At 39.9% G+C, this 22619-nt stretch overlaps 1 protein-coding gene across 2 annotated transcripts in view; it reads left to right on the forward strand.

Annotated features, from left to right (window-relative positions):
* Coq3 (coenzyme Q3, methyltransferase) overlaps positions 1 to 22619 on the forward strand; it is a 38915-nt gene that overhangs the window by 782 nt on the left and 15514 nt on the right. Inside the window, exon 1 of one of the 2 annotated variants that reach the window (XM_038346992.2) lies at positions 3951 to 4084. The exons of the other annotated variant lie outside the window; for it this stretch is intronic. Coding sequence (XP_038202920.1) covers positions 3976 to 4084 — 109 coding nt within the window. The 5' untranslated portion in view covers positions 3951 to 3975. Of the gene's footprint in view, positions 1 to 3950; positions 4085 to 22619 lie in introns of those variants that run through there. 2 annotated transcript variants of the gene reach the window in all.

Consider the following 22619-nt stretch of genomic DNA (forward strand, 5'->3'; position numbering starts at 1 on the left):
ACTTAGAATTCACTATATCTATATTTTTGAACTGTAATATGGCCTCAGCTTAATGGAGGAATACTGTATTATGCAGGATTGTGTTGATTACGTAGCATTAAAATGGTCTGATTTTTGTCAGTTTCCAAAAATTAGGACCCATGAGTGGTCTGTGTGAGTCACGGCTTCATGAGTAGTGGGCATTCTGACAGGCACTCAGCTGCCTCGGGGCCTGAGTTTTTAAGACGATACACTTATGCAGTCAGTGATAATCGGGTCTCTGGAAACAGTGCTTTAAATTCCAGCTGAGAAAGAGAAGTGCAAGTCCAGAATGCAGAGGTGGTTACAGTATTATGCTTTCTTACCAGCAATAGTTCAGTTTAAAAATAATGCCAGATTTTTGCCAAGATCAGTGTTTCCTCAAAATGAAGACAGAAATAGATTTGTTTGTGTGCGCTTGTACCTCAACATAGCATCTTAATTTTGAGCAGTTATGCATTTATCTAAAGGGAATAAATCTGTGAATAAATGCATGTTTACCAAAATGGCTGTTTACAGTGCATTTAGTTCCAATATTTATAGTTGCCATTTCACAGAATAAATAGTTTGGAGTTTTATATAGTTTACTCATCAGTAACACCTGGAGACAAAATGTGCAATATTTTTATGTAGGTAAGCTAACACAGTGTACCTAATTGAAGAATTCTGATTAATTTGTAACAGATAAGTTGTATAAAATTTTCATACCTTAAAGTGTTTTAGATCAATCTTCAAGTGAAATATTATTTTCAAAATAAAATTCTACTGAAAAATTTTGCTGGTTATGATACATACATTTTAAGACATACAAATGAGAGCCAAAAGGAATTTGCCAGTTTTATTTAATGATTTGCATGCTTTTATCATTAAATCTGTAATTTTAAAAACTAACAAAGTATTCATGATTTTTATTAGGTACACCTGTTGTATTTGTCAGGTTTTTGTGGAAAATTCATTGTTTCTTTTACATGTGACATAGTGTTTATCGGAGTGGGAAAATAACTATAGAATAGAGCTTGCATAATTGAGGATGTGAATGCTAAATCATACATGAAAGCTAATTAGATGTAACTTTGAATATGGATCCTTTAAAAAATGACACTTTCAAAAATGAATACCTTCAATTTTTGAGACATTGAGTCTGGATTGGTTAATCAGAGATTTTTTTTAAGAGATTCTCTTTTGGAAGGCTGGAGAGATGGTTCAGTGGTTAAACACTTGCTGCAGCTATTAAAGAGGACCCAGCTTTGCTTCCCAGCACCCATCCTAGGCTGTTCACAGTCAGCTATAAGTCTAGGCCCGGGGGTAAGACACCGTCTCTAGCCCATACGTGGCACACACACACACACAGCATAGATTAGGAAGAGAGGTGGATTGATTCTCTTCAGGGCTATGGTAAGTTGCCTCAGCAGGTAAAGGTACTTGTCACAAATCTTGGTGACCTGAGTTTAATGCTCAGACCCCAGTGGTAGAAAGAGAACCAACTCTGAAAAGTTGTTCTATCAGCCCTTGTTCATACCTTAAAGTGTTTTAGATCAATCTTCAAGTCAAATACTGTTTTCACTTTAGTAATAATACTGTTCTGAGTATTGTTAAAAATACTGTTAAAACTGAAATAATAACAATATTTAACCCTCCCACACTTTCATTGTGTGTGCCTGCACATACAGTAAATGTGGGGGGAAATTTTCTGAAAGGTTCTCTCTAGTGTAGGAATCAATGTTTTTGTGGAATACCCCCTGAAAATAATGTAATTTGGAAAAGAAAATTAGAAGATTTGTTTCAGGCACCACATAAATACTGGCATTTCCATTAATGTGTATGTCTTCTGCCTTTGTAGACTATCTTGTTGATTGATTTTTCTTTTCTTTCTTTTTTGGTTTTTCAAGAAAGGGTTTCTCAGTGTTTCTCAGGCTGTCTTACCAGGCTGGCCTCAAATTTGGCGATCCACCTGTCTCTGCCTCCCGAGTGCTAGGATTAAAGGCATGTGCTACTAACTGCCCAGCTTAAAAAAATATTTAATGTATTGAATTTTGTTTTTGTTTACTGGGTTCCTTCCCCTACCCCCCAAGATGAGGTTTCTCTGTGTAGCTTTGCAGGCTGTCCTGGAACTTCCTCTGTAGACCAGGCTGGCCTTGACCTCACAGACATCTCTCTGCCTCTGCCTCCCGAGTGCTGGGATTAAAGACATGTGCCGCCACCACCCAGACATACTGAAATTTCTAAACTGAACTAAGATGAATATATACTCTCTGTGCCCTAGGTGGGGAGTTACAGGTGGTTGGTTATGAGTCACACTGTAGGTGCTGAAAACTGAACTTGGGTTCTCCTCAACCATTTCTTCAGTTTCCCCTTTAAGTTCAGTTTTAAATAGAATTGGTCTGATAGAGTTTCTCAGATCTTTGTGAGTAAATACAAAAACCCATTCAGCTGAGTGGATGTAGTAGTAGATTGTGAAAGAATAAAACTTTTATAGACACTTTAATAGACATCCATTTTTATGAAAAAACTATAGAAAACACATTAAGGAATGCTAAATAGGTATTGACTTTTCTAAAATAGTATAAGCTAGTTTACAGTTTGTTCATAGGTTAGACCAGAGTTACTCTAGGATATCTCTGCAACAGTGACTACATACAACAGTAGAGTCAACGTGGTTTTATTTCTGACACAGTTCAGGCTTAACTTACAGAAAGCTTTTTGTTGATGTGTTGGGGTTTAGAAAGCTCTTTGCTTCCTCCTAGTATTTAAGGCACTCAATGATTGATTCCCTTTGTTGAAGTGAGGCTGTGAAGGCTGTGAATCTGTGTGGTGTACGTTTAATGTAAATAGGTTTACAGGAACTCCTTAGAATCTGAACCATGTTTGCACTATTGGTTTTCCGTGGATCTGTCAATCCAACAAAAACATAAGACGTGTTAACTTTTGTGTAGAACTTTCAGCCTTCATCTGGAGACATGACTTCTCCAAACACAGGGCTCTGAATATGCTCCAGCAGCTGGAAAGCCTGCTGCGGCTAGTATGTTAGTTAGCTCAGGATATGTAAATGAGAGCTTAGTAAATCTCACTGATTCAAAGAATGACACTGCCTTTTGCAAATGTAGAATGATATCCTAAATTTTAGGAATTGGCTCTTCTTTTAAACTGCCTGGTTTGCTTTATGTTGCTATGATTAAACATCAGTCAAAAAGCAATTTGAGAAAAGGATTTAGAGATTCCAGTCCATCATTGAGGGAATCCAGGGCGGGATCTATAAGTGAGAGCTGCTTACTTATTGGGCTTTCTGATACAGCCCAGGACCACTTGCCCGAGGGCTGGACCCTCCCACATTAGTCAATCAATAAAATGCCCCACTTCCATATCCACTGACCACTCTAATGAAGGCAATTCAAGTGCGGCGCCACATCCCCTGGTGACTCTTAAAGTGTCAAAATTGACAAAAAAATAACTAGCATGTGCAGTCAGAAGGAAAATGTTATGTACTGATCTGTTTGTCTAAACTAGTGTTTTCTGCTATATAGGGTGTATCCTATACAGAATATAAAGTCAAAATATAATTTCAAAAATGTACTTTAAATTTGGACTTCTGTTCTGTGATACCTTGAGAGAGAAAGAGTTCTGCTCTCAGAAGAAGTGCGTCCATACTTAGTGATTTTGAGTCAGGAACACACATCTCTGGAAAGGTAACTTGGTAAATACGAAATCCGCACACAGTGATACGTAGGGGAGATAATTAGGGATAGAAGATCTTCATGGACTTTTTATACTATAAGGAAGATTTTATTGTTTCATTGAAGACATAATTTGGTAGATGAGCTCGAATTTACAGTGGTCCCAAACTCACATTAACTAATGTAAATGCAAAAGTCGGCAGCAGATGGCGAGTGGGCATCGGAACTCTTCTCTTGGGGATTTGTTGTGTGGAGGGACCGGAAAAGGAGTGGGATTCTTGACGCGATGTGGAGCGGTCGAAGGCTGAGCTCTTGTGGGGTTCGTTTTTTAGAAACGCTTGGCTCTGGGTGTCCCAGCGCAGTAGCCGAACCTCCTCGTGTGACTTCACGGTCGGGTGAGTGTCGCTGCGGTTTTTCCGCAACCTTCCATTGCTGCTGGCGATCTGCGCAGGCGCAGCAGAGAGCGGCGGGCAGTCGCGGGCTCCGTGCTGGTTCAGCTTCCAAACAGTACCTTGCGGCCACCGTCTCACCCTGGTTGTCCTTCAGGACTAGGTGTTGCCCTCCCCAGTGGTTCCTCCAGTTCGCAGAAGTCGAGAAAAAGCTGAGAACTAAGAATCTGGGCGGCGGGGAGCGTTTCCCGTGGGCCGCCGCCATGGAGCCTCAACCTTTGACCTGTTGTATTTGAACTCTGAGCTCCTGCCCCCGGGAACCCCCAGTCGTCTTGCTGGAGCCTGAGGTGGTGCTTGCTCTTCTTACCAGATCAAGAAAGACACCCCTGCTGATCACATAGCACTGTGTCACTTCCTTGTTGTTTTACCACCTCCGCCAAAGACTTTAAGGCATTTGTGCTCTTCTGTTTTCCTCTAACAGCCCTCGCTCCGGAGACCAGGCTGGCCTGAGCTCACAGACATCCACCTGCCTCTGCCTCCCTGGTGCTGGGATTAAAAGTGTGTGCCAACACCGCCCGGCAGCCTCATTTATGCTCTTTGTTAATAACAATTCACCTGTCGGAAATGGGATTGGAAAACAAAACAAAACAAAACTAGTTGCGTTTGGTGCAATAGATTTTGAACTCCCAAGTAGTAAAGAGAAAATTAGGTTCATCCTTTACATGAGCATGACTACTATATGGTAGAGTGGTATGGATGGGAATTGTAATATGACAATAAAGGCAACAAAACCTACTTAAATCTACCTGTAGTCACCTGAAAAAATATTAGGATAGTTTTAAGAGAGCAAGATATAAACTAGTATTAGTCATAAACTTGGAAATGTAGCATGGAATACATATTCAACTTTAGCAAATTTAGGAATAGGTGATTTTGTATCATTTTATCATCTTTTATATGCTTTTATTTTCTTAGCCTTTATTTTTAAAGATTTTTATTTTATGCATATGGGAACTTTGCTAATATGTGTGTCTGTGCATCATGTGGGTATCTGGAGCCCTCAGAGGCCAGAAGTCTGGTGTTCCTGATGGTTATGGGCTGTCCTGTTGCTGATGCGTAAGGAAGCCAAGTCTCCCAGAAGAACAATCTGAGCCATCTCTCTCTCTCTCTCTCTCTCTCTCTCTCTCTCTCTCTATATATATATATATATATATATATATATATATCCTTTTATAATCAGAAATTTAAAAAAGAAAACCAAGAAAACCTAAAAATTTTGTAGGAAGAGCATCTAATCAGTATTTGGGATTAGGGAAAGTCTTGAATGAGGTAGAGAGCAAATGAGGTTAGAGGGTATTAAGGTGGGGGTGTCACCCCAGCCCTCTAACACCCTTATATCCAAGAAGTCTGGGATGATTGGAAGCCCCTGGCCTGGACCCTGTGTGTGAAAGTGTCTGTGAAGGCCAGAAGAGGACAGCAGAGTCTCCACAACAGGTGTTACAGGTGGTTGTGAGCTAGGGATGCTAGAAGCTGACTCTGGCACCCACATGGTTGTTCATTACTGTCTGTGACTCCAGTCCCAGGAAAGTCATTGTCCTCTTCTGACTTCCATGGGCACTGCAAACATCAGGTGCATACAATATTCATGTAAGCAAACCCATAAAATTAAAACAAATTTTAACCAGTCTGAGGTCAGCCTGGGCCCCACAGCTCAGAGATCCCCAGCTCAGAACCACGGCAGCACAAATAGCAAAACAACAATAAAACAATTTGAAGAGCATAAGTATGACAAGACAAAATTGGTATATATAAATGATCATCATATTAGATAAGATACTTTACCTCACCCATGATGAATTAAAACTACATTAGTAAACCATTTTCACCAATTAACATTGCATGGGTGGCCAGTGAGTAACCAGGCATTAGACGCTCATGCACATATATTGTCTACAGGGTTATAAATGTATAGATTGATTCAATATCTATGAATGGCAATTGCAAACTTGTAAACGTGCACACATTTGGACTTTTTGGTATTTCACATAAAGGAAAATATAGAAAATTATTTAGTTCAATTTCATGGCTTGGTATTAGAAAAAAGAAATAACCTAAATGCTCATTAATATGGAGCTGCTTGAATAAATGATAATATACCCATGCAGTGGATTACTGTCCAGCTCTTGATTTAAGCAAAAAATTTACAATATTATGAAACAGTCTCCAAAAAAACCATGGTAGATAAAGCAATGTACAAGAGAATGTGCATGTTTTGTAAATGACAGAAATTGATACATTAAAATAATTGCATATGTACAAAAGGTTTCTGGAAGCTTGCATGCAAATCTAGTGACACTGGCTGCCTGCAAGGAGAGAAACTAGATGATGACAGTAGAGTTCAAGAGCTATCCCGTTACTGGACTTTGTGACTGAAAAAGAAAACTATTGTAAGTCATTTAAAACCCACAAATTGCAAAAAAAAGGAAAGAAAACTATAGATATCTGCTGATAATATCTAGACTGCTTTCATTTCCTGTCTATCATGAACAGTTCACTTATAAATGTGGGTGTGAAAGTATTCTTTTTTTTTCTTTCTGTTTTTTGAAACAGGGTTTCTTTATGTAACAACCCTGGCTGTCCTAGAACTTGCTGTCCTCAGAGTCACAGAGATCCGCCTGCCTCTGCCTTCCTAGTGCTGGGATTAAAGGCGTGCGCCACCACCATCCAGTTTTTAGCACATTTTTTTCCCTTTTGGTTACTTTGGTTAAAGATTTGTTGATCTCATTTATTTTACAAAGAACCAACTTTTTTCAGTGCTCAGGATTAAACCTGGACCTTGTGCTTTCCAGGTAAGAAATCTCCCACTGAAGGAACTACACCCTCAGCCCCATGAAGAGCCAGCTCTGGGGTTGATTCTATGTTTTGTTTCCATAGTCTTCATTTTGCTGATTTCTGCTTCAATTTATTGTTTATTTCCCCCTACTGCTTTTGTATCTGAATTGTTCTTGCTTTTCTAATATTTGAGGATTTATCACTAGATTATTTGAAATCTTGATGATTTTCTTTCTTTTTTTTTTTTAACATTGGCACCTATAGCTATAAATTTTCTTCTTTGAACTGCCTTAGTTGTGTCTCACAGGTCTGGAAAGTTGTGCTTTCCTTTTCATTTGAGTCTAGGAACTTTTAAATTTCCCCTCTGATTTCAGTGACCCCTTGGTCATTCATGTTCCTATTAATTGGGGTGGTTTCTGTTGTTTTCTTGTATTGATTTTCAGTTTTGTTGTTCTGTGATCTGATAAGATATAAGACATTAAATCTATTCTTTTGTACTTGGTAAGGCTTGGTTTATGCCATAGGATGTGTTTTTTTTTTGTTTTTATTTTTTTTTTTTTTTCAGAGAAGGTTACATGAATTTGTATTTGGTTTCAGTTGGATGGAATGTTATGTAGATATGTTAATTCCATTTAATGAATGTACCGTTTAACTCAGATTTCTTTGTTCTGTGCGCATGTGTGCATCCATGCATGAGTTGGAGGTGCAGAGCAAGCACCAGATTGATGTCAGCTGTCTTCCTCCATCACTCTCCACATTGTATGCTGAGACAGGGTATTGTCGCCCCACCCCCACCCCCACTCCTTGAATTTGAGCTCGCTGGTTGGGATAGTCTAGTTAAGCCAGCTTATTCCTTACTGGTGGTCCCCATATCCTCGCAGGACTAATGTGAGTATTGAGGAACTGAACTCTTGGTCCTCATTCTTGTGTGGCAAACCCTTTACTCACTGAGCCATATCTCCCCTCCGTTGATTTTCAGATGGATGACCTATCTAGACATGAAAGCAGGATATTGAAATTACTTAGGACTTTTCTAACAGGACCTCTCTGACCTTTTATCTGCACATTAGTATTTATTTTATGGAATTAGGAGCTCCAATGTTTGGTGCATTATATTTTGTTGATGAATTGTTCCCTTTATTAGTGTGTGCTGACCTTCTTTTTCTCTTCTGGCTGATTTTTGTTTTATCTAGTTTATCAGACAACAGAGTAACTACTGCAGCTAGTGATAAATTTTTGTTTGCTTGATAGATAGATTTCCCTTTTTTTACTCTCAGTCTGAATATCTTTACTAGAGAGTCGTGTTTCTTGTATAAACAGCCAGTTGCATCTAGTTTTCTAATCCATTCAGCCAGCTTGTGCCTCTTTATCGGTGAGTTGAAGCCATTTACACTAAAGGTTATTGTTGAGAGATGTTTACCAACTCCTGTAATTTTCTGGTTGCTTGCATATTTTTTCTTGTTTTTCTTTTTTATTGTTTTTTATTGCACTATACATTTTTCTCTGCTCCCCTCTCTTCCCTCTCCCCTTCTACCCTCTCCTGTGACTCCCCACTCTCCCAATTTACTCAGGAGACCTTGTCTTTTTCTACTTCCCATGTAGATTAGATCCATGCATGTCTCTCTTAGGGTCCTCTTTGTTGTCTAGGTTCTCTGGGGTTGTGGATTGTAGGCTGGGTTTTCTTTGCTTTATGTCTGAAAGCCACTTATGAGTGAGTGCATATTATATTTGTATTTCTGGGTCTGGGTTACCTCACCCAATATGTTTTTTTTTTTTCCTGGATCCATCTATTTGCCTGCAAATTTTAAGGTGTCTTTTTTTTTTTTTTTTTTTTTTTTGGTTTTTCGAGACAGGGTTTCTCTGTAGCTTTGAAGCCTATCCTGGAACTAGCTCTTGTAGACCAGGCTGGTCTCGAACTCACAGAGATCCGCCTGCCTCTGCCTCCCGAGTGCTGGGATTAAAGGCGTGCGCCACCGCCGCCCGGCTTCTTTTTTTTTTTTTTAAAAAAAAACCCTGAGTAGTACTCCATTGTGTAAATGTACCACATTTCCTTTTATCCATTCTTCAGTTGGGGGACATTTTAGTTGTTTCCAGGTTCTGGCTTTAACAAATAATGCTGCAATGAACGTAGTTGAGCACATGTCCTTGTGGTACGATTGAGCATCCTTTGGGTATAAACCCAAAAGTGGTATTGCTGGGTCTTGAGATAGGTTGTTACCTAATTTTCTGAGAAATCGTCATACTGATATCCAAAGCAGCTGTACCAGTTTGCACTCCCACCAGCAATGCAGTAGTGTTCCCTTTACGCCACATCCTCTCCAGCCTAAGCTGTCATCATTGTTTTTGATGTTGACCATTCTTACAGGTGTAAGATGGAATCTCAGCATTCTTTTGATTTACATTTCTCTGATGGCTAAGGATGTTGAGTTTTTCCTTAAGAGTCTTTCATCCATTTGAGACTCATCTGTTGATAGTTTTCTGTTTAGGTCTATACCCCATTTTTTTAATTGGATATTTTTTGTTCTTTTGATGTCAAGTTTCTTGAGCTCTTTGTATGTTTTGGAGATCAGTCCTTTGACTTGGTTTATTTTTGTTCTTTGCCTTTTCCCTTATTAGTATTAGGAACTCAGTGGTTTGGTGTGCTCAACTTCATAGATTCTTTGCTATCCTTTCTTTGGCTGCTTTTTTCATGAAGTTTATTCTTTCAAATAAAGATCTTATGATCTTTTTGTTTTGTTTTGGATATCCTGGAACACACTGTGTAGACCAGGTTGGTCTCAAACTCACAGAGATTTGCCTGCCACTTGTGATTGGGGTGTTCCTGCTTTGTGCATAGTTACCACCTACATGTCTTGGGCAGTCTGGCTTGGTGATCATGATGAATTGCTTTAATTTGTGCTTGCCTTGAAATGTCCTATTTCACTGCTGGCTTTATTTTCTGTGTGTATGGATGTTTGCTTGCATTTATGTCCATGGACCACGTGCATGACTGCTGTCCAGAAGGGAGTCTCAGATGCCCTGGGACTGTACTTAAGTGTGGCTGTGAATTGCCACATGAGTCCTGGGAATCCACTCCTGTTCCTCTAGCAGGATAGGCAGTATTCTTTTTTTTTGACATTTATTTTTTTTTCTTTTTTTTCCCATTGCTTTATTTTTTTTCATGGTTTATTTTTTTATATTTAAAAATTTCCATCTCCTCCCCTCCTCCTCCCCTTTCCCTCCCCTCCCCTCCACCCATACCTCCCACCCTCCCTCTCCAGGCCAAGGAGCCATCAGGGTTCCCTCCTCTATGTTAAGACCAAGGTCCTCCCAACTCCCCCCAGGTCCAGGAAGGTGATCAACCAAGCTGAGAAGGCTCCCACAGAGCCCGTCCATGCAGAAGAATCAAAACCCAGCGCCATTGTCCTTGGCTTCTCAGTCAGCCTCCACCGTCGGCCACATTCAGAGAGTCCGGTTTGGTCGCATGATCCTTCAGTCCCATTCCAACTGGAGTTGGTGATCTCCCATTAGTTCTGTCCCACCGTCTCCATGGGTGATAGGCAGTATTCTTAACTCATTATCCAGTTCCCTAGCTCTCATTGCCAGTTTTAAAAGTGAGCTTTTTGGGATATAACAGCCTTGGTTGAGAGTTAATTACCTCAAGAGCTTAAAATGTATTTTATTTCATGCTTTTCTGTTTTTGAGGATTGTTGATGAAGAAATCTGGTGTTAGCCTGATGTTTTGACTTTGTAGGTGTTTTGGGGCATGTTTTTCTGCTTACACTTTGTAATATTGTTTCTTTACTTTAAAATAGATTATTTTTATTTCTAATTATGTGTATGTGGAGGGGTATGTGCTTATGAGTGTGGGTACCTTCGGAGGTCAAAGATTTTGGATCCCCTGGAGCTAGAGTTAACAGGCAGTTATGAGCAGCTTGACATGGACGCTAGGAACTGAACTCCTAGAGTGTGCTCTTAACCAATGCTTTGCCTTTTTGATATTATGTCTGTAATGTATCATGGAGAGGCTTTTCTCTAGTCACACTTAATTGGAGTTCAAAGTCTCCTAATATGTTTTGAATGTCCATTTCTTTCTCTAGATTTGGGTAATCTTCTGCTCTGATTTCAGTGAATAGATAGTGTGTGTCTTTGCTGTTTACCTTAACTTGTTCTTCTATCCCAGGGATTCTTAGATTTGTTCTTTTGATTTTATCTCATTTTTGTTTCTTTACTGATATTTGAATACAGTATTTTGTCATCATTCTATTGATGATGCTTTCCTTTGTATTACTGATCTACCTATTTATTAAGGTTTTACTTTCTAGTATTCCTGTTTATTTTATTTCTTCGAGCTGTTTTGACTGATTTTTTTCTTCTGTGTTACTGACTTTTTCATTCACCTCACTGAATTACTTATCTTTTTTTGAAGAGGAAAAATTAGTAGAATCATTGTATCTAGGGAAAACATTAGTGTTAGCATACAAAAGAGTTCCATAATAACCCAGAATGGAGTATAACAAAGGTTTATTTATTTGGGGATAAACTCACAGAAAGGATAGTGATCTGCAGCCCTCTGTGCTGATCCAAATCCAGCAGCCAAGAGGGCCTCTTAAACTTTTCATTTACATTTATAGCTCATGAGACCACACCCAAAATGGGCTGGTATCTAAAAGGCTACTATTGACTGAAGAAGTTCCCACAGCGCCTCCCCTTTTTGTCTAAATAAGGGAATTCTAAGCCTGATACAAAGGTATATACAATTAGAACAAATATCAAATATTTTCAAGGGAAAAGAAGAGGCAAAAATATACATAAAAATTAGAATTACAATTAATGTGAATAACATCAAACAAGAAACATATGCTAAATGTTTCAATAGTTATCCTATCCTAAGCAGTCTAAATCTTATATTAAATATGGCTTGGCTAAGTCCTGAGAGGAAAGTAACCATGATTATCTAGTCTTCAACCCCATCAGAGACCTGAGAAGGGAAATAATATTACTTGGGTAAGCAAGAAGTGCAATCAAGCAACTTCCAAAATGTGCCAGAAATGAAAGAGACTACTTGGGTAATCACCCAAAGTCTTATTTGTAACGTTTGGGCAACCAACTTTGGCTAAAGCCTAGAGTATTTGACAGACCATTTTCAGAGGCAGAAAAATTTGAAAAACCCTGTTTTGGCAAGGTTTGGAGGTCTTTTTGCTTGTGTCCTGCTTGTACAGTCTGGATACCATGCATTTTTCAGTGATTGAGGCAGGGACAGTTCTTTGCCCAAAGGCCAGTTTTGCCAAGAAAAAAAAAAAACAAGCTCTAAGTAGAGTGTCTTCAGTGCTTAACATTCTCTCGGGAATAGTGTGGTGCTGCCAGCAGCAATTGTGTCTCACATCAACAGAATCCTAAGTTATTTAAATGCCAGATTCTACAGTTCTTTGAAGTGTTTCAAGATTAGCTGTCTGTGCAGAATACAATCTCTATGTATCTAAAGAACCTTATTAGTCTAACCATAAGTATGACAAACATGAATGACTATTGACCTGTAATTCTTAATACCTATATAGCTTAAAGATTAAGGCTTCATACTAAAAAAATCAAACAATCTTTAAACAAATGTATAGCAAATGAGCACAATGACCTCAAGATGTAAACAATATACAAGTATATTGATCAGAGGTAGAAATGTATAGTGCAATATGAAAACTATATCCTAAATTGCATCAATATACAAAATATCATAAGCAGAGGTAGAAACATACAATAGATGTTTATCATATTAAATATGGCTTGGCTAAGTATTGGTATAAGTTTAGAGCATACAACATGACAAAATAACTTTGCTTTGGTGCACAAATATTATAAACAGAAATAGGAGCATATTCAATACAATAAATATAATTTTAATTTCCATCAATATACAAAAATCTATCCAATGTAAATTGTCTATAAATAATAACTCACAAGTAATCTCACTATTACTATTATTATTAGTGTAAGTAAGCTCATACTAATCTGCCTATTATCCCATCCCATCCATTCAGAGATTCAGAGATCTCTGAACTCGAAGCAGTTGCCCATTAAACCTGAATAGGTTTTAATTTTCTAAATTCTACAAAGTGGAATACATCTATCTTCCAGTTTCATTCCTTTGAGTACACCTTTGGGTTACTTCTTGCAGGTAGTGGGGTTTGGTTACAGAAAAAGCAAGTAGGGCCTCTCTTTATAATCCCCTTAGCTTGTTGCCATGTACTAGGAAACTCTTTAAACCTTTCACATGATTTTTTAATGAAATTCTAAGGCTTTCAGCACATTTCCAATCAATAATTGATTTATTTCTGCATTACCTTGTGCTAGAGGACCTGGAGACTTGTATGGGATCAGATGTTCTGTATGTTATGTATATAGGACAAAGCCTGTTCCTGATTATATTTCTTGAACCTGAATAAATATTGAAGTCAATTCTGTATCATCTGGTATAAATTCAGTGGTGTCAATATGCAAAACAATTCTGTATATTGTGAATCAGTAACTATATTGATAGGTTCTTTAAAATCCCTTAGTACCATGAAAATAGCATATAATTCTGACTCTTGGGTAGAATAGTAAGGGCTTTGTTTCACTTTTCTTAAATCTTCTGATTTGTAACCTGCCTTTCCTGATTTATTTGCATCAGTATAGAATGTAGGGGCTCCAGTTATTGGTGTGTCATGTACAGTGTGAGGAAGAAACCAATTAGCTCTCTTTATAAGGTGAACTCTATTGCTTTTGGGATAGTTCTTGTTAATCTCTCCCAAAAAATTAGTACAAGCTCTTTGCCAATGTTTATTGTCTTCCCATAATTTTTTAATTTCATCATTAGTAAAAGATGCTATAATTTCTGCTGGGTCTATTCCTGCTAATTGACAAAATCTCAGTTTTCCTTTTATAATTAATTCAGAGATCTTTTCCACATAAGATTTAATTTTTTACTTGGTTTATGTGGCAGAAAGATCCATTCTAAGACAGTATCTTCCCTCTGCATTAAAATTCCTGTAGGGGAATATTTGGAGGGCATTATGATCAGAATTCAGTTAAGATTCAGATCTACACAATCCCCAAGTGCCTCCTGTAATTCTCTTCAGTCAAAGTCAATTCTTTCTCAGCTACAGCTGTTAAAGCCTTTGGGATTATTTAAGTCTTTGTCACCATCCACGGTTTTGTTTAAATGAATTATTTAATCAGGTGTTATCCCAGAAGTGTGCCATAGATTGGAAATGTATCCTAGCAATCTTTGGAAGTTATTAAGAGTCTGCAGTTGGTCTGTGTGCCAATTTTTTGGTATACAAAAGAGTTCTACAGTGGCTTGGAATGGAGTATAACAAAGGTTTATTTATTTGGGGATAAACTCTCAGAAAGGGTAGTGATCTACAGTCCTCTGTGTGCGCTGGGAACTGGAACCAAATCCAGCAGCCAAGTGGTCCTTGCATGCTTTTATATCATTTATAGTACATAAGACCACACCCAAAGTGGGCCGGTATCTTAAAGGCTATTGGCTGAAGGAATTCCCACAGCACATTAGAATGAAATAGTTGTTTTTACTGTATCCAGGGTAAATTTCAAAATGAAGCTGTTTTCTTGACTTCCTAGAGAAGTCATTGTGGAAAACAGTGATTGTTCTCTGTTATGTACAGAGCTTTGTTCTGAAGGAGCTTTACAGCCTTGCATGACTCTGGTCACAAGGTGGTCCTGCCTCTCCCGGAGTGTCTTGCATTATTGGGCACTGCAAACAGTGCACAATAAATAAGGACTAAAGTTGCATGTGTGCCATGTTTTCCTTCACAAAAGATACAGATTAGATCGGGAATTTGGTATGAGGAACTTGTTTTACCCAAAAAAGCAACTTTTGTGTAACAATCAATAAATAGTTGGAGGTTCAGTCCTCGAAACTGTTCCTCCCTGCTGCCACAGAGCCTGAATTACATCCTAGAGTGACCCACCTTCTTTGATTGTCCCTCGCAACATAGAATGCCTTACACACATGTAAAACTGATTACAATCCACTAATCTGTCACCAGTAGACACAGCACTAAACGTGGAAAAACTGCTGTAGAATTGCTACGGAGAATAAGTGTCAAAACTGTAAATGAATAGCACTTAGGAAGGAGATGGGGAGAGTGATGTAAAATAGAAAAAGAACATGGTTAAACAGATTAAAGGAGAAAGGGAGTGTTGAATGTTAGGGATGTGAAAAGATCAAGAGAATAGAAAAATAAAGAAGAAACATTTAGAATGGTTAAAACATTCAAAATCAAAATTAGATAAATGTCAAGGGATAAAATAAAAATAAAAACATACTGTTAAAAAGAAAGCCAGGTGGGAAGATGGCTCAGCCAGTAAAGCATCTGGTGCTCAGGTAGGAGAACCAGAGTATAGATTCTAGAACCCAAGGAAAAGCCACTTGCAGCCACTTCTCTGTAACTCCTGCAGTGGTGGGGTGGACTGGCAGAGATGCGTGGCTCCCTGGAGCTCACTGGCTGGCAGCCTAGCTGAATGAGTTCAGTGAGAGAGGGTGTCCTAAAATATAAGAGTGATGGAGAAAGACATCTGATGCCAACTTTTAGCCTCATGCACAAGCATGTATACAAATAAACAATTTCATAGGCACATACTGCATATACACACCACACACAGGTGTATACTTCATATACATACCACACACAGGTGCATAAGCACAATTTTTTTTAATAAAAAAAATCTGTTATGTAACAATTTCTTCTGAATTAGAACTTTCCTTGCAGGAAGAAGGGACAGTAAATGAATCTCACAAGTTGGGAAAGCTCAAAAGAACACGATTCACAGAGGCCTCTCTCCTAGGCTATAGAAGCTATAAACAATTGCTGAAAGGAGAGACTGGCCTACTCAACTGCTTGTGAGCCCTGCAGAGAGCCCAGAGGTTCCAGCTTCATGAGTTCTTACTCATGCTAGGGAGGGTTTTTTGGCAATATAGCTGCCTTCCAGTGACTCTGGCTCCCAAACCAGCCCCTCACCCAGAACCCTGTAACTAGTACGAATGAACTCATGATTTGCCGGTTGGACGTTGGTTTGTGGCTGGCTCCCTATTGTTGCTTTCTCATCAGCACAAAGCCTGCACTTTACTGCTGTTTTATCCAGGATTGTGGCTCCTCGGTCATTGGCCTGCTTCTCTGACTGTTTAGGCTGTGGCCTGGTGGGAACTCTGTTCCTGCAGGCACCGGCTCTATCACTGCCACCAAATATAGCTTTTAATTAAATCTGTATTGTTCTATTTATCAATAAGACTCAGGAGTCAGAGGCTGAGGTGAAAACCCACTAGCTCAGAAAGACGGAGTAGCAACTAGTTGGCCTTCTCTCTTTGCTGGTATCTGAGAAAGAGCTGTTCTTCTGTCTGCTAAACCAAAATAGAAAAAAACAAAAAAAACATGCCACTCAAAGCCCCTTCCTACTACTTCCTGTCTGTCTCCATCATCTTCCATATATCTTCGTACTCTCTGTGGTTACTTTCTGTCAAATAGTTGCTAATTCAGCCTCCCGACCCAAGGTTGATTCTATTTAATTAACACAAATGTAAACTTGGGGTTCACACTTTGGTTGACTGTCCCACAGCATCCTATTTTAGGTCTATAGATGTTTGTTCACATCTCACATAACACACTTGACACCCAAGAAGGGACCGATAGAACAGAAGATGAGTTGTATAGGATTGGTTGCATGGCCCCATGCTCAGACATGCAACTGAGTCTGATCCATATGAGGGTAAAATACCCATGGGAGAAATCCCAAGGCTTCCTGTTCCCATGAGATAATGTACCTCCTTACTGTAGTGGTGGTCAGGCCTCATGAAATAGGTGACAGGACGTGTGACCACTGGGCTGCCTGGGAGTGAAACATCTTTGAAGGGAATTCCAGGATGGCCATCTTCCTGTACTTGGCAAGGTGGCATGTCTTCTTGGTGAATGGCTTCCACCTCCTGAGTTATGGGAATACTCCCTAAACAGCTAGTGGGCCAAAGAGTGTTTACCAGTCCCTGAAAGTAGAATGTATGAGTTGGTGTCTTAAGCAGGCTATGGCTTCAGCCATGTAGCCTTTGTTTTGGGCAACATGACATACATATGAGGGCTTAGCTCTCTTTCAGAAAGAACTTGTGAGAGTATGGGAGGAATTATGATTTTTTTTTTTAAAAAAAAAGCAAGTAAGCAAACCCTAAAATGTTTCATTTCTAGCCTCTGTAGTAGTCACTAATCTGGAAAAGAAAGTTTAAAAAAAAAGAGGAGAAATGAAGTGTTATTGGTGTGTTGTTTCTCACAGTTGGCAAGATTCAAGTGAGAGAGAGTGCAGGCTGGATGTGTGCTAAAGAGTCCTTCCTGGGATTCCAGAAGTTGGTACCCCAGAGAAAGATCAAGGTAAAGGTGATAGACGATAGCCTTCAGGTCCAATCTTTTTTAATAAGAGAAAGAAAATCCATGACTGATCTTGTAAATAGGAACCTTAGGAATGGCGCAATCCAGGGGATCATGCAAGGGAGTATTCTGTCTCTCAACTGTGTGGCATAGAAAAAACTTCGTTTGTTTGTTTTTGAGATAGGCTCTCACTATGTAACTTTGGATATCCTGGAACTCACTATGTAGACCAGGCTGGCCTTGAACTCACAGAGATCCATCTACCTTTGCCTCCTCAGTGCTGGGATTAAAGACAGTGCCAACACACCCACATGTGGAAAGGACTTTTAAACAAGCAATGAAAGCCTGTCAGTCTTTGTCTTTACAGCTGCATGAGCATGAATGGGATTAGTCTGAGTGTTGCAGAGGCATAAAAACTAAATAATAGAACCATCCATCCTTTCTTCAGACAAAGGCTATATAACCTGAGGCAATATGAGAAGAGTCAATTCCTGGTGGACAGGCTTATTACAAGCTATTGGGAACACTTGGTTATTCCCTGATAAGATCCACAGTGAAGGTCAAGAAGCAGATGACAGTATGGGAAGGACATGCATTACTGGGGAAGGTAGAATGAGAAACGGAGTATTGATGTCCACAGGAAAAGTTAAGAAAGTCGATTCAGTAGGAGCTTTAGTGGCTTTGCTGAATCCTATGCTAGGGTAGGCTTTGGTAGCCCTGAGTGATCTAGCCTGGCTTCTAAATCATGTTCATAAAATGCTAAAGCACTCAGGAGGAGGTGAAAGAGCGAGAAAGCAAACGATGGGGCCTGTCCCAGTTAGCTGAAAATGGGTACCGCAGTCCTGTGTCCAGCCCGAGTTCCTCTGCCGGAAAACTGATGAAGCCAAATGCTGTACTTGTGAGTTTTTGGAAAGCTTTCAAACTTGATTGACAGTTCACTAAAGGCTCACAAAAACAGATGGAAGAAAGCATGTCCCCACTGTACTCCTTGCTAAGGCAGAAGGCCATGTCCTTGAGTCACCTGGCTGAGGGCCAGGTTTAAGGAGCTGGAGTCTTTTGTGGACTTACAGCTTTACTGGTCTGTTATTCATGTGTAAAAAAAATTGGACCTTGGTGGAATGCCTTTAGTTCCCTGTCTGGGCTGAGTAGACATTTGTTTGTGTGTCCACAAGAAAAGTCTCGCATATCAGTAGGTAAAGTCAGAATACTACCAAGTATAGAGAAGGGAAAAAAGAAACAAAGGATAAGAAAAATGACTGCCTCTAATGGGGGGGGGATTGAAGGGAAATGACAGATACATACAGAGACTAAAGAGAAGAGGGCTGGAGAGATGACTCACTGATTGAGAGCACTTACTGCGCTTTCAGAGGATCTGGGTTTGGGTCCCAACACCCACATGGTAGCTCACAACCATTTGTAACTCCAGGAGGACCAATGCCCTTTCATAACCTCTGTGGGTAACAAACAGATGTGCACATACGTTCATACAGGCATAACGCTCATACACTTAAGATAAATGAATAGGTAGAGAGATAGATTGTAGTTAGAATTTTCTTTGGGCCACCAATGAGCTCCCAATAAGGACATGGAGATTTATTATAATTTTGAATGCTCAACCTTAGCTTAGGCTTGTCCCATTACTTTTTATTTTTAATTTAACCTGTTTCTGTTCATCTACATTTTCCTCGGGACTTTTTACCTCTTTTTCATTCATACTTTCCTGCTTCTTCCATGTCTGTCTGTCTGGCCCCTGGCATCTCCCTGGCATCTCCCTGGCATCTTTTTCTCCTCCCCGTCAGCCTAAATTCCTGTTTCTACTTATTCTCGATGGCCAGAAGTCCTGCCTATACCTCTTTCCTCACTATTGGCTGTTCAGCTTTTTATTAGACCAATCAGGTGTCTTAGTCAGGCAAGGTAAAAGAGCAACACATGTTCACATGATTAAACAAATCCAGCACATCTTTGCATAGTTAAACAAATATCCCACAATAATAGATAAATAAATAAATGAATAAATTAATTAAATAGAAAAAGAAGATGATGGAGGACTAGTAAGATGGCTCTTGATACCAGGCCAACAACCTGAGATAGGTTCCTGGAACCCACACGGTGGAAAGAGAACTGAAGTGGATAGACATACATACATACACACACACACACACACACACACAGAGAGAGAGAGAGAGAGAGAGAGAGAGAGAGAGAGACAGAGAGAGAGAGAGAGAGGCTCCTAGTCCAGTGTGTAAAGAGGGAGAGCCAGCTGAGCTTGTGGGCTCTTGTCTTTGGGTTATTCTGTTGCTGAATGGTGTTTAAGTGCCCAATGTCTTCCAGAGTAATCTTCACTGTTGGTGTTTTCCTTTTTCGTGTGTGTGCCAGAAGCCTCTGCTTGCCACAGTTAGCTTTGCATTATGTGGGCAGGGCAGATGTCATACCTTCCAGAAGCTCCCCAGATGATACAATATAGGACTGCTGTCTTGCTTCTGGGTATCTCCCAAGTGAGCTGGGAAGTGACCACAGTACTGGGATGAGCAAAAGCAGAAAACCTGTTGCCCTAGCTGCAAGGCCTCCTGAGTACTAAGCACCCTGCTGGAGGGATGTCACTGTGGGTATGGTGTACCCCTCAGGAACTTCTGAGGTCATGGACTTCAGCGGTGAAGGACAGAGTGGTATCGTCAACACTGTATCTACCAACTGACTTCAGTATCAGAACTACCAAGCACCAGGGAAACAGTGGATGAGATCTGCTTCTGACCACTGAGAGAGGAACTGGCTTGCCTTATGCACTTCCCACCCTGAACTACCCTCTTGCTCTCTCCGTTGACCTTTTGGCTCATAAGGCCCTCCTGCTTCTTATAGCTGCCTCTAGGCCATCCTTCATCCCGGAGCTGTGGCAGGCTAAATTAGGGTTCCACAGGCTGTGGCTATTCCATGATATGGCTCCTGGGGTGGCTCCATTTGTCCCAATAGTTTTTCTCAAGATGATACTTGCTGCTGTCCTCTGAGCAATGCAGGGTGACAAAATGCGATTTTTCTTTGATGCTGCTGAACTGTGCCTCAGAGGAATCACGATGTCACCAAAGCCCGGGGCTGGATTTGAGGCTGTTGACCTGAGGGTGGGACTTCCTGGCTCTTATGATTTACTTTTTGGAGGCAGCTGGGGCATGGCGAAGGCTGTGTTCAGCTTCCTCCTCTGTGTCAGGTTTCTTTATTTCTGTTCTTTTCTAGTTTCTTCTCACTTCCATGGATTTCCAAAGCATTTCCTCTATTTCTCTTTGGAATAAAGTCTATTTTCCCCCTCATTCTGACTTCCTCCATCAGTTCTCATAGAAGTAGCCTCTAGTTTGCTGCCTCATCCAAAACTCCCATTGATCTGTTTTCTGTAACTTTTGTCACTTCAAAAGTGCGGCTTACATAAATGGGACTGGAGAGATGACTCAGTAGTTAAGAGTGCTGACTGCTCTTCCAGAGGACCTGGTCAGTTCACAGCACCCACATGACTATTTACAACACCCACGTGGTTGACCATAACTGTCCGTAACCCTCGTCCCAAGGGACGCTGTACTCATTTTTGGCCTCTGCTGGCGCCAGGCACTGAAGTAATACACAGACATTATACGTATATACATATTCATGCAAAACACCCATACACATTTGAAAAGATTTTTTTTAAAATCTAACTTTCAGGAGGCAATGGCAGGTAGATCTTTATGAGTTTGAGGCCAGCCTGGTCAACATAGTAAGTTGCAGGTCAGCCAGGGCACATAGTGAGACCCTGTCACAAAAACAAAAACTTAAGTATTACATAAATGAATTATACATTATGTGTCTTTTTATATTGAGAGTCTTTCTTACTTGGTCTGAATTCCCTTAACTTCATCTAAATAAGTCTGCATGTATCAGTGTATGCCTTTTATTTCTGGATATAGTGTGTAGTTATAATTTCTGAGTACAGTTTATACTGTATACTATACTAAGTATAGTCACTCCACGGTTTCAAGCTGGCTATTTCAGTACTTTTTTGTTGTTCTCAGTTTGAAGCTTTTATACATTTCACTGCTCTGAAATTAGCGTTTACATAGTCCAGCTGCTGACTTGCACGTTAAACATACGTTTTACTTTATTGGAAGCTGCTAAATTGCTTTCCAGAATGGCTGTACCATTTTCCGTGCCCACTTTCAACATATAAAAGATAGAGTTGCCTCTTTCCTGCTCTACATTGGATGATATCAGTGGTTTTAAATTTTAGATATTTTGGTAGGTGCGTGGTTCCCACCGTGACTTTCATTTGTTTTATCCCTCATTTTCATTAATATCGAACACCTGTTTTATTCTTTCACAATTACACACACACACACACACACACACGCACACTGACACACATACTGATCATAGTCATTCCCTATTCTTCTCCCTACTCTAACGTCCATTTCTGAAGAATCTCTTTCTCCCCAAAAGACCCCGTCTAGGTCTTTCTCTGTGTGAGACTCACTGGATTCAGTCAGGGTTGCTTGCATAAACGTCAGTGGGTTTCTCTTTTATTTTTTACATTTTATTTTGTGAGTGTGTTGGGGGTGGGGGTACACACCTGTCCAGGTCAGAGGACAGCTTGTGGGGATCCATTCTCTCTTTCCACTATGTGGATCCCAAGGATTGAATTCAGGTCAGGTCATCAGGCTTGATAGCAAGTATCTTTCTCTGCTGAGCCATCTTGCTTTGTTTAAGTTATATTTTGCTATTTTAGCTAGGTGGTGGTACACACCTTTAATTTCAGCACTTGGGAGGCAGAGGCAGGTGGATCTCTGTGAATTTGAGGCTAGCCTGGTCTACAAAGTGAATTCCAGAACAGCCAGGACTGTTATATAGAGAAACCCTGTCTTGAAAAACAAACAAGCAAACAAAAATTTGCTATTTTTTCCCTACTGCTTGTTTCAGTTTGTTGAATTCAAATCTTTCATTTAAGGAGCTTTTGTTTAAATGTAAGATTCCTGTGGGGGCTGGAGAACTGGCTCAGCAGTTGAGAGCATGGTTGATCTTTCAGAGGACCTGGGTTCAGTTCCCAATACCTACGTGGTAACCCACCATGTCTGAACTCCAGTTCCAGGGTACCAGACTCTCTTCTGGCCTCTGTCTGCACCACACACACAGAATACAGTTGCATACCGGCAAAACGCTCATAAGGTAAAAATAAATAAATAATAATAAATAGATTTAAGATTCCTTGGGATTTTCTACAAAGTTAAATTTCTTTATTTCCAACATGCATGCATTTTGCTTCCTTTTCTTGCCTTATTGCCATAGCCAAGATCTTGTTCCTGATGTGG

This window comes from Arvicola amphibius, chromosome 11, assembly GCF_903992535.2.
Source record: "Arvicola amphibius chromosome 11, mArvAmp1.2, whole genome shotgun sequence".
NCBI lineage: Eukaryota > Metazoa > Chordata > Mammalia > Rodentia > Cricetidae > Arvicola > Arvicola amphibius.